This window comes from Lactuca virosa, chromosome 4 (assembly GCF_052849685.1).
Source record: "Lactuca virosa cultivar CGN04683 chromosome 4, Lactuca_virosa_CGN04683_v6, whole genome shotgun sequence".
Classification (NCBI taxonomy): domain Eukaryota; kingdom Viridiplantae; phylum Streptophyta; class Magnoliopsida; order Asterales; family Asteraceae; genus Lactuca; species Lactuca virosa.
In genome coordinates this window covers 525953279-525969280 of record NC_136429.1, presented here as the reverse complement: position 1 = coordinate 525969280, position 16002 = coordinate 525953279, and the positions used below count along the sequence as shown (strand labels likewise).

Here is a 16002-nt window from a genome sequence, read left to right as displayed (position 1 = left end):
TCAAAACGACTTGTATTCTCAGGAATTCCAGTAGCAGGTAATAAGTTCGACTATAAGATCAAGTGGTGCGACTTCAAAAAATTTTACTTTCTTACTTTTGTGTAACTGATGAACAAGATTCAATATGTAAACTATGTAAGTGTGTATTTCCAATGTATGATGTTTGGTTGCTATGTTTCATTCATATTCAATTGTTATGATACTGTACACGAAGTCATCCGCCCCCGGACGTTTCCGCCGTCCAGGTTCGGGGGTGTGACAGGTTGGTATCAGAGCATTGTTTATAGTGAACTAGTATATCTAACCATACAAGATATACAACTATAAATACAATGGGACTAAAAACACTCTGACTAAAAGTATACCTTAAAAATATAAGTATCTTCTAAATGTATACATACTTGCTAGAACCGTATCATAATAAGAACAAAACAAAAGTATTTAGATGTTGAACACTACAGTCAAACCTGGGCAATTATGTAATCATATCTGGAATAAATAGAGCCTGATCAACTATATTTATTCGAGATACGACCAACATGTGTTTGGGAGTGATGGTGGTGTTGCAACAAGTCTAAAACTTACAAACCCTACATGCAAAGAAGCATTAGAACCAAACCTAAGGTTTAAAATACTATAGGAGTATTTTATGATACTAAACAATAAAAACAAGTCTAAACATGTATCGATTTCGTACATCCGGAAGTCCTAGGATCAAACATGTAATACTATAGTAGCATTTTAGAATACCATATGACCTCCACACTTAAATCTTCTACATGTATCTCATACCTCCACTCTCGCGAAGGCAACATGACTGAGCTTCACCCCGAAGACCCCTACTACCCTACGGTGATAGCCAACGAATGGACCGAGGGAGAACCAGAGGAAGTGCAAAGGGAGAACCCAAAATTGGGTCCTGAAGAATACCAAGAGCGGAACCCCGAGGGAAAGGATTCTGATGAGGAGTCAGACATGGATGAAGGCGCCAGAGAGATCCTTAGCAAGCCTAACCCCCTCGGAAACAATATCGAACCAACACGCAGAACAGGAAGACCTTACCAATCATCTCCGCCCCTTTTGAAGAGGAGGTGACCACCCTAAGGCAATAGCTCATGGAAGCTGAGGCTAGGGCAGCCTTAGCAGAGCTAAGAGCGGAAGATGCCACTCGTGAGATGAGCGAAATTGTTGGACACCTTTACGCTATTTAGGCATATGAGAGTCATCACACTAAGTCCTAGGTCTACCATGTAATTCGTCACAACTAGTAGTAGTAAATCGAGAGAGGTACGCCCTACGAGAACTCATGTAACCTGAGCCAGCTTAAGGATCTGATATCTATAATCTATTAGGGTAACTTAACATTTGTACAATACCTATTTCTACATACTACCATTAATACATCATAGGGATGTAGGTCAAAACCACGAGAATCGTACAACAAAACATGTGATGTATATGCGTACACGCATAAGTTCATATCTATAATCATAGATGAGATACGACTAGATATAACCGTAGTTACTCACGAACCAGTTTCTCATCATGCAACAGAACCATGTCTTCCCATGGGAACAACCAGCTAGCCGGCGAAACACCAGTTCTGCAGATGGACCCTGCAACCTTCCAAGCCGTTGTAACAGCTGCCGTGACAGCCGTCATGGCGCAACTCAACGCCAACAATCCAAATGGAAATGGAAATGGTGTCGATAACTCCAACCGTAGTAACAACCAAGGAAACCAACGAGGGACAACTTACCCAGATACCCCAAACTCCAAACCTAAGGTCATGAAGCGAAAGCAGGGGAAAAAGAAAGGAAGCGGATCGACTCAAAGGCCTCCCAAAAGGCAACAAGTTGTAGCAGCCCCTAACCCCACTAGCCCCCCAGCACCGAGAAAACCGTATCATGGATACCTCCCACTCTGCAGCAAGTGCCGCTACCATCATCATGGAGTCTGCCGGGAATTGCATTGCAATAGGTGCAACAGGAAGGGGCACATCTCCCGCATCTGTAGGGCCCCGGCCCCATACGTCACTCCAACCCTCAACCCAGAAGTAAGTCCAGTATGCCACACATGCGGTGATACGGGACACTTCAAGAGGAATTGTCCAACAAAGAAGAATGACGAAGGACCAGGAGGAGTTTAACAACAGGACACGATGAAGCAACAAGGAACCCTACTGGGATTACCAGTACATTTCAAAACAACAAAAATTAAGCATCGCATTTTCACAAAATTTTTGCCAATTAAAAATCATAATCATAAAGTACTCCCTCATCCGAACTAATCATACCCTTCGTAGGAAAACGAAAGAGCCTTGCGAAAGTTATGATAACTTAGTGTAAACGTAAGGCCGTGTGTAATCAAGATTCTACAAACTTAGAGTACGTGGACCCGCCTTGATTCTTGTTCCTTGTCTGACTGTGAATTTAGGGCATAACCACTCAGTCTACAACCTTTTCAATCTTGAATTACGTACGACTAAGCTACATCGAACCATCATAGAGAGGTCTAATAGAAATCAGACTATGAAATCACACCGTTTATACCAAGGCACTTGTATTGCTAGGGCACCCAAAAATTTAGACCGAGACAACCAAAGTAGTAATACTAAGAACGAAATGGGTGACATTACAAATGTGTACATAGAACACACTATCATTTCAAACAATTATCCCTTTCAGATCAATCCAACATCTATTACAATAAGAAGCCCAACGGTGTCAATTGACATGGGCTGACTTGATCCTCACCATACGAAATTCATGTACCAACGAGACTCTTCACCTTAACCAATCGATTAACGAGACCCCTACAACTTCTAACGAAGATACTCGAATTATCTCGAGCATCTAGACCCTTAGGTATCCGTGCAAGTAATACCACACTCATTTCTAGCCCTTAATAGGGATAAGGAAACGAGGAGCAAAGGACACCGAGGGTAACCTAGAGACTTATAAACCCCCCTAAGATGTTTCCAAAGCCCTTTCGGAAACATCACTACATGCCAAGTTGAGTTCGGAGATCGACTCAACTCATGGAGCCATTCTCGTAGCCAGACCACCAGACTACTTAGCACCGACATAAACACCGAAGGTATCCGGTCGATGGAACGACCCAGTAAGTATGAGGTTATCAAACCAAGACTTGAGCCCCGGAGAACGCCTATCAAACTCATAAATAGGAAAGGCTAAGTGTCCATAGGACCACTGACTACTAAAGATCAAATGAACCCATCCTCAAGGATCAATATCTCTTATCCTAAATAAAGGATTTACTAGATCTACTTGTAGAAACAAGCAAAGATCAACCTCCCACTAGTTCAAAATCTCTTAGTAAGAATCTTCCATGACAACCTAAGAAGTATGAGTCCAACTATACCGCACGCAAACTTTAACTCTAGTAACAAACGTGCTCGCCCTAAGATTTAGAGACACTACTTTTGGGTCATCAAGTACAAAAATCATCAATAGCCATAACCACCTCTTTTCACTTCACCATACAGGACACAAGGTTAGAATACCTCTGTGTTGGGCTGAGATGACCAACACCCAACTAGCTGAAGGGCAAGTACCCGATGACACTGCCACCTGCCTTGAAAAACACCAGGGAGGCAACCGAAGAGATCACACAAACTCAAGCATAACAAAAGGCATCTAGGAACTGACAAAAGGACTATACCAGTAAACGACATAAGTCTTTTGGATTCCAAGTCAGTGGCCTTGAGCTACTAAAAGCCCTATTTGGAAAGAGATAATAAGCTTTGGGAAGAGCATAGGAAAGCGAACCTGAGATACCCGCACCTTTTCCTTAGCACTTGAGATGCTGCTTTAGAATGAATTTCAGGACGAAATTCCCTCTAACGGGGGGATGATGTCACAACTGGCAAAATTAGGTTAAGATGTAAATTCCTAAACAATATAATCTCCTTGTATAAGCCCAAAAACTCGATCCAATAAGCCAACTCCAATCATCTTTGGGCTTTAGCCCAAAAATCCTCAACCCAAAACCTTTATTGGACCAAGATTTCTTCATTGGGCCCTAATGGGCCGATAACTTCTTCACTTAGTCTCTATGGGCCAAAACCTTTTACTAAGTATTATTTTGGGCCGAAAATTTATATTTTTTTGGGCCTTCGAACCAAAAACCGTTTATTAAGCCCTAATGGGCCGAAAGTCCCTATTGGGCCAACCAAAAAATCAGGTTTGATCTTTTGGGCCAACCTTGGGCCAAATGCCTCTCCAAACTAGGTAAGCCCATTATAAAAAAAAAGAAAAGGAAAAGATTAGGGTGGACAATAAGCTTGCCACCACATTATTAACCAACATGTTCCCAAGTCCTTACCTCCCATACATCTAGACACATCTCATCATCTTTGAGAAGCCAACCTCTACCTTTTCTTCCCTCCCTTCTCTTATTCTCGGCCTACACACACACAATACACACACTTCACAACTCCAAATTCCACACATTACTCTCAAGAACAATCCTTCTTCTTCTCTTCAAAAATTTCGAGTTTTTCATCATCAAGGAGGGATTTCTAAGATCCTAGGTAAGTCTATGATTAACTCCATTGTTTTGTTTCAAGTTTTACAAAGATCCTTCCTCTTACAACTCCATTTTTCGTGATTATGCCCTTAGAACACCCATATTTTCAAGATCTCTCCAAGTTGTTCAAGCTAGACTCAAAGTTTCTTCTTCATCTCCTTCTACACTTAGAAAATCCCCAAGGTGAGTTCATACCCCCTTGTTTTCGGTTTTATAATGTTTTTGGGGGAGAATACAAGTGCTTTTGTGTTAGATCTATGTATATATGCATGTTTATGTGTTTAACTTTTAGATCTTTACTTGAAAATGAAGTTTATCACTTGGATCTTCATATAAACCTTGAGAAAAGTATGTGTCCTCACATATAATACTTTTAAACTTGTAGATCTGGGATTTATCCACTTAAAATAGCAAAAACAAGTGTTGTGAACAAACTTAGATAACTTAAACTCAAAAATCAGCCCTTGACAGAAACGTTTTAGTCCAATATAGAACTGTTTTGACCTCCTTAATGGTAATATTTTTCAAAACTGTTTTATATGCAAAAAGTTCAGGTTAATACCTTTAAAATTACTACGCTCACGTTTTCATACGATTTTTCTACTATTTTTGGCGAATTTTACAAAACTGCCTATCAGATTTGAAATAATTTCGGACCAACCTGTGAAGGTGAGCAATTTCACACTTGTTAGAGGCCAATAAAAATTATGAGAAAAATTTTGAACAAAGTAGACAAAATTTCCAAACTTCCAGAATTTACGGATCCAAATTTCGACTTACGATGATTTTTCTACAAATTTCCAACAACTAGGTCAGAAAAGCCAAAAACCAGAAAAATGTGTATTTCACAAAAAAACCAAGCCAAAAATGATATTTTTGACAAAAATGAGTTTAAAATGTTATTTTTACCACAAACTAGTCAAAAACACAAGTTTTGAACAAAATGGGGGCTAAAGTGTTATTTTTACTATAATTGGGCCTTAATTGGAAACTTTGTGGCTTATTGGGCCAAGAACGTCATTTTTACAAAAAGTGGGCTTTTTATATCAATTTTGTAAATAATCGAGCTAAAATAAACAAAACAATAACAAACGGGTTAAAAACGATATTCTTATCCTTATTGGGCCTGGAAATAATATACATGTTAAGTGGGCCTTAGTGTCCTTTTACATGTATATTGGGCTCAGGGTAGACATTCACATTCCTTTTGTGCCTGGAAATAATAGATACGTATAGTGGGCCTTAGTGGTCCACTTACATGTTTATTGGGCCTGTGAATGAGTTTTATATGTGTTCTTCTTTCTTTTCCGTGTAAATTTTCGATTAAGGATCTAGTGAGACCTGTCGGTTGGCACCTTTGAGTGTACAATCGTAGCCTGTAGTTATAACCAGAGTTTCCTGGAGGGAAAGCGGGAGTTTGTGTATAGATCTATACGGGGGTGACACCCCACACCTGAGCTGTTCGCTACAGTTAGACTAGGCCAGTCTAGGGTGACAAAAACCTTATTCTATTCTGGCGGCGTCCCAAAGACGCAAAGACAGGCGAAATTGTCATTATTATGTATGGTTATAGCGACTCACTTAGAGGAATTAACGTTATAAGATTTACGGAAAACTATTCTACTTTCTTTTTGGGATAAAACAGGAAACCATTCTATTTTCTTTTTGGAATAAAACGGGAAACCTTCTTTTTGATAAAACGACAATCTATAAGCATCGGTACTCAACCACCGGGGTTGAGATTTCAGCATTATCTATTGCAGACAACATCGGGTTGTCTGGAAATCATTCTCTTTCTATTTTTATAACCATTAACACACATGCATTAATATAAGATCGGACACAAATATTTCAAACCGTTTCTTTTTAGAAAGTATCGGATATTTTTGAAAGCACTTTGAAAACGATTCTAAACAAGTACAAAAACCATTTTTATTCAAAACTGCTTATGAACTCACCAACTTTTTCGTTGACGCTTTTCAAAACGACTTGTATTCTCAGGAATTCCAGTAGCAGGTAATAAGTTCGACTATAAGATCAAGTGGTGCGACTTCAAGAAATTTTACTTTCTTACTTTTGTGTAACTGATGAACAAGATTCAATATGTAAACTATGTAAGTGTGTATTTCCAATGTATGATGTTTGGTTGCTATGTTTCATTCATATTCAATTGTTATGATACTGTACACGAAGTCATCCGCCCCCGGACGTTTCCGCCGTCCAGGTTCGGGGGTGTGACATCCGCGGATAACTCCGGACTCCTCTCCCTATAACACAACAAACTTCCTAATTAGTCATTAGATCTAAATCTGATCCCAAGGTCCAAACCCTGATTAATATCATAAGGAAAAGGTTCCCTAATATCTGCCCTATTGGGCCTCTTCCTCCCAAGGCCCAACTTTCAAAATAAAATGTCCAAGTCCAACCAACTAAGCTTTAAGGCCCAATAAGGCCCAATACCATAAATCCTAGGCCTAGGCCCAGAGGCCTTAATCCACAGATAGGCTTGAGGCCCAACAATTCCAGGCCCAATATCCTATAGCCCAAATACCACTTTTGATCCACTGTATGCGTACAAGCCGCGTACTCAGCATGTACTCCCGGCGTACGCTGGCCTTGGCCAGATACGGGAGGTTGACCCAATATGCGCAGCGTACTGGCCAATCATCCTAAGAACTTTCTTGTGACTTAATCCATTTAGTCCTAACGTCCAAAACATAGATCCAGGCCCTTAAAAACGTCCTAAACCATAAAGTTATAAGCTTTATGCTTTTGCATGCATGGATGGGGATTAAGACACAAATTAAGTCCATAAGCTCACTTAGTTGCTATCTAGCACTTGCATGGTTGAGGCTAAACCATCAAGGTCCGATTTTTATGGCTCCAAACACCTCCAAGAGCCTAAAAGGACAGATCATATGGACTGAAACTTCTAAAACTCAAGGAAGCTCAATTATGGGACCAAAATATAACATAAAACACCCCAAAACTAGATCTGAGTATGCAATGGTCAAGGTTTAAGCTTTATACCTCAAATAGGTCAGAAATGATGCCAAACTTCTGGATCTACAAGCCCTCTTCACGTCCTTGCTTCTTCTCCAAACTCCTTCTTCTTCAACACCACCAAATAACACCAAAAATGCACAAGGTAAGCTTAAAATGCATGCAAGAGGTCTAGGGTTCGGTTCTAACACTCTAAGGGTGATGGAGGCTGAGAGAATGAGGGTTAGGAGGGACATAAGGTCTTTAAATTGGGTGCAAACCCTAAAATTTAGGGTTTGCTTCTGGCCAGACTACGCCCAGCGTACGCATGGGTACACCCAGCGTACACAGGGACTTCCCTCGAGTCGCGCCTCACTTGTGTACATCGTACGTACACTATGTACGCCCAACATACGACCCTTTCCCATATATTAATAATATTTTTTTTAATAAGCAGCAAAATAAGATACATGTCAACTCGGGCATTACAATTTTCCCTCGGACAGATTTAGAGGGTGTTTGAGATTGTTTTTAAAATGACTTTTTGACTTTTAGCTTTTCCAAAAAGTCAAAAAAATTCAAAAAGATGTTTGAGAAATAGAAAATGTTTTTTCAAAATAACTTTGTGCCAAAAAGAAAAATAGGGTTTTTCAAAAGTCGGAAAATTGTGTCTTTTTGTGACTTTTAGTCTTTTAAAAGGTAAATTACATTCAAAAGTCAAGAAATACAACTCAAACACTTTTTAAAAACAACTTTTGGTTTTTGCCCTAAAGTTAAAAAGGACTTTTAAGCTTAAAAAGTAACCTCAAACACCCCTTAGGACGTGTTCGGCACACAACTTTTGGGAGATTTTAACAAAAAAACTAAAAGAAAAAAAATTTGTTCGTTAGTAGGAACTTCTAGCTTTTAACTTAAACAAAAAGTTTCAAATTCAAAAGCTATTTCATGATTTAACAAAAAAAATAATAATAACTCTTATACTTTTACAAATTAACTCAATTATCGTTTTTTTTATATCATATTTCTATTTTATATTTTACAAAGTGTCTTTTTATTAGTTTTACCGATACATCATAAGCAAACGTATAACGCATATTTGAGTATGACATAGAAGGGATATAAATCATTACAAAGGGATCCACCATGTTAACGTTATCACATTTGTAATATATACTTTTTGACTCATTTTTGGGGTTTGAAGAATCAAAAACTTTTCGCATATATACTTTCCTCAAAGTCTCGACATGCATTTAACAAACGTAGATATTTTGTTGTTTATCGTACTCACTTATATTATGTAGTCTTGCTAGACAAGATATAAATATATGGTTTGGTGGTATTTGACAAAGTTAAATAAATAGAGCTGCGTTTTTTTAATTAATTAAACACATTAGAGCCCTTGGGTTTAATTCGATATGAGATCAAATGCATGAGGACTGAAAAGCATTATGATTGTTTTAAGATGTCGATTGATATTAACGTGATGTTAAACTATTTAAAGTATTTGAGAAGTATAACAGAAAAAATGTACAATCAGATGAAAGCAAAACAAAACATTCAATTCATAAAGTATTACAAGAAGAAATATAAACAAATTAACTCAGATGAGAACAGGGTCAAATCACAACTAAACAAAACTTTCAACTCATAAAATATCACAAGAAGAAATATGAACAAATTAACTCATAACATAGTCAAATCGTAACTTATGTTTGAATGTAAAATAAAATGCTCAATTCAAAAATACAATAGTAGGAAGCATAAAATAGTGAAATAATCACAAAAATACCATTCAAAAACACTATTTATCTAACTAGCTTTTTACGCATTTTTCAAAATGACTGCATTGTTCGAAGAAAAATCTACTGAAAAATTCTTATGTTTAGGCCTCATAACCGATTTAATCATTGTCTTTTTCTAGTCAATTAAGTCTCAAAAAGTAGAAAATATATTCATTTTAACCCTTTTACCCGGTCAACAGGTCATCCAACTTTCAAAAATTTCACTTTTCGCTGAAATTTTAAATTTTATTACAAATTTTGTCAAAATTTTACACTTTTGGCCCTAAATTTAAATTTTATTACAAATTTGATCCAAAATTTACACTTTTGGCCTAGATTTCAAAATTTTGTTACAAATTTATCCTAAATTTAGTTTTTCTACATCTTTTTTTTTCAAAATTTTGTTTTGAATATGTTTTTTTAGCTTTATAAAATCATATTTATATAAACATTTATTTTATAATAAATGCATTTATATACAAACATGTCTTTATAAAAAAATATATACAAACACGTATTTTATAAAGATTTACACAAATACCTATTTTATAATAAATGCATTTGTATAAAAACATGTTTGTATATATTTTTTTATAAATACGTGTTTGTATACAAATGCATTTATTATAAAATAGGTGTTTGTATAAATATGATTTTATAAAGCAAAAAAAACATATTCAAAACAAAATTTTGAAAAAAAAAGAGATGTAAAAAAATTAAATGTAGGATGAATTTTTAACAAAATTTTGAAATCTAGGCCAAAATTATAAATTTTGGACCAAATTTATAATAAAACTTAAAATCTGAGCCAAAAGTGTAAATTTTGGACCAAATTTGTAATAAAAATTAAAATTTGGGCCAAAACTATAAATTTTTAACCAAATTTGTAATAAAATTTAAAATCTGGGCCAAAAGTGTAATTTTTGAAAGGGTCAAAATGAATATATTTTCCGGTTTTTAGGACTTAACCGACTAAATTGACTAAAAAATGGTCAAAATAAATACATTTTTCGGTTTTTTTTGGACTTAATTGACTAAAAGAAAGAGATAATGACTAAATCGATTATGAACCTAAACATAAGAATATTTCAGCATAAGAATATTGCAATAGATTTTCCTTGTCCGAAATTCCAAATTTCAGACATGAATTTTTGTAGGACTTGTGAATCTTTGCTGTGAACATAAAATTAAGATAAGGTTACATGTCAATTTGATAAGGTGGCAACAAATATGAACCGTTATATATAAACTAAAAAACAAAGTCGTTTTGGTTTTTCAACTTTAGTCCTATTTCTTCTATGTTTCTATTGTTATAAACTCTTTATTTTATAAATTGAGATTCCACATTTAGGTAAGTTATCTAGAGAAGAATGACTATGCACTTCATGTGGCTCAAGCTCTCAAATGTACGTGTGCGTACAAAGAAATTAACCATTTTGTAATTTTTACTATGATATTTCAGCTAGATTTTTAGTTTTTTGGACTGATAATAACCAATGTGTATTTGGTTGCATACGTTTTCCAAATAGGATGGGGATTGTGGATATTTTGATTGGTTTGATGAATCACTACCTAACATTTGATATAAAGATATATTTCTTTTAAATGCACAAGGAGCCGGATGAGATAACTAAGAGCATCCACAATGCAAGTAGTATAAGAGTTGAATAAGATAATGACTGGTATTGAATAAGAGTTGAATGGAGTGTGAGTGATGACATTGAGTAGAGTTGAATGGAGGAGTTGAATGATCATTGAATGGTTTAATAGAAAGAAGACAAAACTGCAAAAATGGTCCCTGTGGTATGCATTTTTTTGGGGTTTTAGTCCAAACAACGACTTTTTTGGATTGGTGGTCCTTTTGAGCTAGTTCTGTTGCGTTTTTGGTTCCTCGGTAAACTGAAATGACTTTAATACCCTTGGGTATTTATTTTCTATTTTTAAATTCATTTTTTTTAAATTTAATTATTATTTATTCATTTTAATTATTAAAAAAATTAGAGTGCCTCTCTCTCTCTCTCTCTCTCTCTCTCTCTCTCTCTCTCTCTCGTCTCTTAACCTCTGGCCAAAGAAGAAGAAAAACTGGTGACCTTCACCAGCGATGGCAACCCTCCTCCCATTCCCTTCAATTTCATCAACTCTGGCTACCAAACACATCCTGTTCGGCGCAACTACTGTTGCTCTGCTTCCCTGCGTTTGTGATTACCGGAGAAGAGAAAAAGGACCGACAAGGGTCGCCGAAAAAGGGCAATAATCTTCTGCCAACTAAGCCCTCCTCACAACTGATTAAACACCACCGCAGTCACTCCGTATGACAGTTGCACCATCGAAGGTTGGAGTACCGAGAGAAGGAGCTCACCGGAAGAACCGACTGCTTTTCCTTCTTCCACCGATTGCAGTCACCCTCTCACTATTTGTTGCCGTTCTGTTCTGCTTCCCCTTAATTGGACCATCGATGACGAACAAATAGACCAAGGAGGAGCTTGTCGGAGCTCCTTATCCTTTTTCTCCTCTATTTGCTCACTATTTACTGTCGTTTCACTTTCTAAAAACCTAATTTTGACAATTACGATGCACATGGCTTGATATAAACATATCTGAGACTTGCTGAATCCATCGATCGTGAGTCTCACAGAGTTGATTTCTTCACCTAGGGCTTGATATGAACATGTCTGAAAAAGGTTTCAGATGCGACAAAGATGGATATGTTTAATTAGATTCTTCGAAGACTTGATTTCATCATTGAAGAATGGCAAAAAAAAATTGACATCGAGAATCAGAGTGGGTTTTGGGGGTGAAGACACCATTGAAGCATTATCTGTTAGTGAGGTGAATTGTGGGGATGGTGAGACGAAGGTGATGATTAAAAGAGAGAGAGAGAGAGAGAGAGACCCTTTTTATTTTTTTTAATTATTAAAATAAATAAATTAGTATTGGATTTAAAATAAATGAAAGAAAAATGGAAAATAAATATCCCAAGGGTATTAAAGTCATTTCACTATTCAGAGGGACCAAAAACACAACAGAACTAGCTCAAAAGGACCACCAATCCAAAAAAGTCGTGGTTTGGACTAAAACCCCAAAAAAATGCATACCACAGGCACCATTTTTGCAATTTTGTCTAGAAAGAATAAAGTGATGATTAAGATTGAATCGGTGTTTAATGGATTGTGGGATGTGTTGTATAGATGTTTAATAGATGATGTGGCAATCCATTAAACTCTACAGAGTTCAATGAATTCTGGTTGCCCTAAGTAGCATTCTAGTGAACCGAGTGTTCAAATCAATTTAAGCAAACAATTGTAGTCTGGTGTCTCTCATTATGGTTCTTATATTTGTGTGTGGCTTCATCGGTTTTAATGTTTTGGTTATTTTGATGTTGTTTAAGACTAATCATGTAAAGGTATAACCCTAACTAGTTGTATTCATTGGAATTATTGACATTGTGTATACTAGTTTTTACAAAATTCACAAGAATGGACAAAAACATTGCTGATGGCTCAATTCAACCCGTCCAATTTGTTTTGACCCGCCTTTTTTCCTTATTTTGACCCGGCCCCACCTAGAGTTTTGGTATTTGACATTCGAACAGAAAAGATTACACCAGAAACAAAACTATAGCAAAAAAGATGGACGAAATGGACCCAATGTCAATAGTATCCATGCAAAAAATTATGCTGCACCCTTTTTCACAATCTTGTTTTTATTGGGTATATTTTCAAAAGCTGGAATCTTCTTGGTCAAAAGTTTTCATCCCGAGATCCCCACATAAAATTTCCTTCTTTCATGCAACCCATGATAGTAACCACACAAGGAATTCTAGAACCCGGGTTTTGTTATAACTAACACGATTATGTGCGTATCATAACATGGTTTATCTATTTTTCTACATTTATGTGATTTGCTACATGATTTTAATTATTATATTTTGTGAATGCAGTATGTAGTATTATTTTATAGAAGAGATACGAAAACTGTCATCCTAATATATAGAAATATGCTAACTTATGTAATGTCGTAACCAAGGTGAACACAAAGCATGTGAACATGGAATATATATTGCAATCATATAGAAGCATAAAGAGGAGCAAAAAATATTCCATAAATCCCAAGTGTTGACTAACTTCTACCAAGGTTGTACTGTGTTTTTTTTTTCTTTTTTGTAATGGGGCATATGCAATGAAGATTCGAAAGATGGAGACTCAATCCGTATACATTATAGTGCAAAAATCGGTCTTAAAGAATCAATTTTTTTTATTTATTTTATTATTATTATTTTTGTTGTTGTTGTAGTGGTAGTAGTAGTAGGTTATCTCAATGTTATAAATACCTTGCACATTCTACCATTTCTTCCTCACAAGTCCTCTCAATTTTTCTTCTAAAAAGTCTTGATAAATTTATTGACATCAAAGTTGAGATAACAATGGATTCAGAGACCCAAAGGTAGTAACCATTTATAAAATATAAAATATAAAATATAAAATATACTCACATTGTCATAGAAAAACTAACACACAAGTTCTTGAAAATAATACATTTTGATCTTATTATTAACATGTTTTTCTTGTTTACTAGGAACAAATGTGCAGCATGCTATAGGCAGTTTAACAAAAAGGAGCACTTGGTGGAACACATGAGGATTTCATATCACTCAGTTCATGAACCCATGTGTGGAATTTGTGGGAAACGTTGTCGCTCATTTGAATCTCTTCGTGATCATCTTATAGGTATTACATTACTATTACTAGTATTATATGTTTTAACTACTATACTCTATACCTTTATGGATATTTAGTTATTTACTTATATTAATTATTTCTTTAATTCTCAGGACCATTGCCAAAGGTTGAATGTGAAAGGGTGTTTAGAGACCATGGATGTACCATTTGCTTAACCGTCCTTAATAGCCCAAACTCTCTAAGGGTTCACCAAGATAGATGTCAACTATCACGTGGAAATAACGTAACAAATCATATCCTTAAACTTACAAAAATTCATTTTTTGATGTATATATGTATAATGATAATTAATTATATATGTTCCAGGGTGTACTACATAGATTTGCTAACATGGGCATTCAAGATGACTTGAGAATCGATAGTGGGAAAACAAGAGCAGTTGCACTTGCTTGCAAAATGGTTGGTGGTGGAAGTGATGGTTCTTTAGATCTTTGTGCAAGAGTTTGTATCATCGATGAATATGAGAACATACTCTTTCATTCATATGTTAAGCCACAACTTCCTGTTACAAACTACAGGTGCTATATATTTTGCCATAGTTTTAACTTTTTAAGGGTCCATAGACATATAATTATATAAATATAGAAAGTTACTTTTTGCCATCTTTTCCTAGGTATATATAATCTTATTTAATGAAAAAACTTCATAGGTATGAGACAACAGGCGTTCGACCAGAGTACCTTACGGATGCAATGCCACTGAGACATGTACAAAGAAAAATTCAAGATTTTTTGTGTAATGGGGAACCAATGTGGAAGATTCGCTCGAGAGGTGGAAAGGCGAAGATTCTTGTAGGACATGGTTTGGAACATGACATGAAATGTTTGGAACTTGAGTATCCTTTAGTAAAGATAAGGCATGTATCTTTAAGGAATTTATTATTACTATCATCTACTCTAATAACTTATGAACTAAGAGTAATATGCACTTGTTATTTGATAGGGATACAGCAAAATATCCACCACTAATGAAGACAAGCAAGCTCAGCAACTCACTCAAGTACCTAACAAAATCTTACCTAGGGTAATAAATACTAATATATTTCCTTTTTTAAAAAAAAGTTTGACATGTGACTTTGTGATATGTTACTTATTGTTAGTGATAAATTTTCCTTATAGGTATGATATTCAAAATGGGATACAAGATCCTTATGATGATTGTGTTGCAACGATGAGACTTTATAGAAGAATGAGATCACAAGCTCATAGAATGGAGGATTATCCTCTTGCTACAGATTCCCAAAACAATAATAACTTTGCTTCATGGAGGCAGGGTGAACTTGAGAGGATGAGTCCTAATGAACTGTTGGCAATCTCAAGGTCTGATTACTACTGTTGGTGCTTAGATAGCAAAGATGTGGCTTAAAATGAAGTGAAGAACAAGGAAAATATTGTAGTGGGTGAAGAAAATAGCTAAACTTATTTGAAACAAATAAAATATAAATGGAATAAACATGGATATACATATATGTTTGGTTGGTGAAAAGATCTTCATTAAAAAGGTTACATCTTTGTCAATTTAGAAGTAGTAAGAAGGTAGTTGTATTGCTATGTAAGTTGAGTGAAAATAAACGCATTTTCGTTTTGCTGAAGTAGTTATATTATGGAGAATGTTAAGCACACACGATGCATACTTTGAATCTTATTCAATGTTATGACTCTAATTAAGATACCAATAGCATATATTTTGGCCTAAGAATTTTATTTTACACTACCTTGGACATCAATTTGAGGCTAATTTGATCATCATTAACTAAAAACGGATTAGCATCTTTCCTTATCACAAACATTGGTTCACCAATAAGTCTTCTAAAATAATGTTTAAATCCAAGTGATCACCACTATACACATTAAAATTTCAAGTAATACATATATGTACCAAGTACAACACATACATGAATAATTTCTTATAACGGAGAATCACATATCCAATATTAATAGACCACTTCA

The 16002-nt window shown here is 35.6% G+C and overlaps 1 protein-coding gene across 1 annotated transcript; it reads left to right on the top strand.

Moving 5' to 3' along the window:
- The first annotated feature begins 813 nt into the window (after nucleotides 1-813).
- Nucleotides 814-15587, top strand: LOC145107137 (uncharacterized). Its single transcript, XM_079044000.1, has 8 exons — nucleotides 814-1091; nucleotides 13608-13757; nucleotides 13890-14041; nucleotides 14146-14276; nucleotides 14360-14571; nucleotides 14703-14909; nucleotides 14996-15076; nucleotides 15172-15587. The coding sequence occupies exons 1-8, from the start codon at nucleotides 814-816 to the stop codon at nucleotides 15416-15418; spliced, it is 1458 nt and encodes a 485-aa protein (XP_078900126.1). The 3' UTR covers nucleotides 15419-15587.
- The last annotated feature ends 415 nt before the right edge of the window (nucleotides 15588-16002 follow it).

Bases quoted from the DNA above. Each gene is read 5' to 3' on its own strand.
- LOC145107137 (XM_079044000.1), top strand. From the start codon at position 814: ATGACTGAGCTTCACCCCGAAGACCCCTACTACCCTACGGTGATAGCC. The intron at 14,042-14,145 runs GTATTACATTAC...TTTAATTCTCAG, and splicing joins TCTTCGTGATCATCTTATAG to GACCATTGCCAAAGGTTGAA. The intron at 14,572-14,702 runs GTGCTATATATT...AAAACTTCATAG, and splicing joins CTTCCTGTTACAAACTACAG to GTATGAGACAACAGGCGTTC.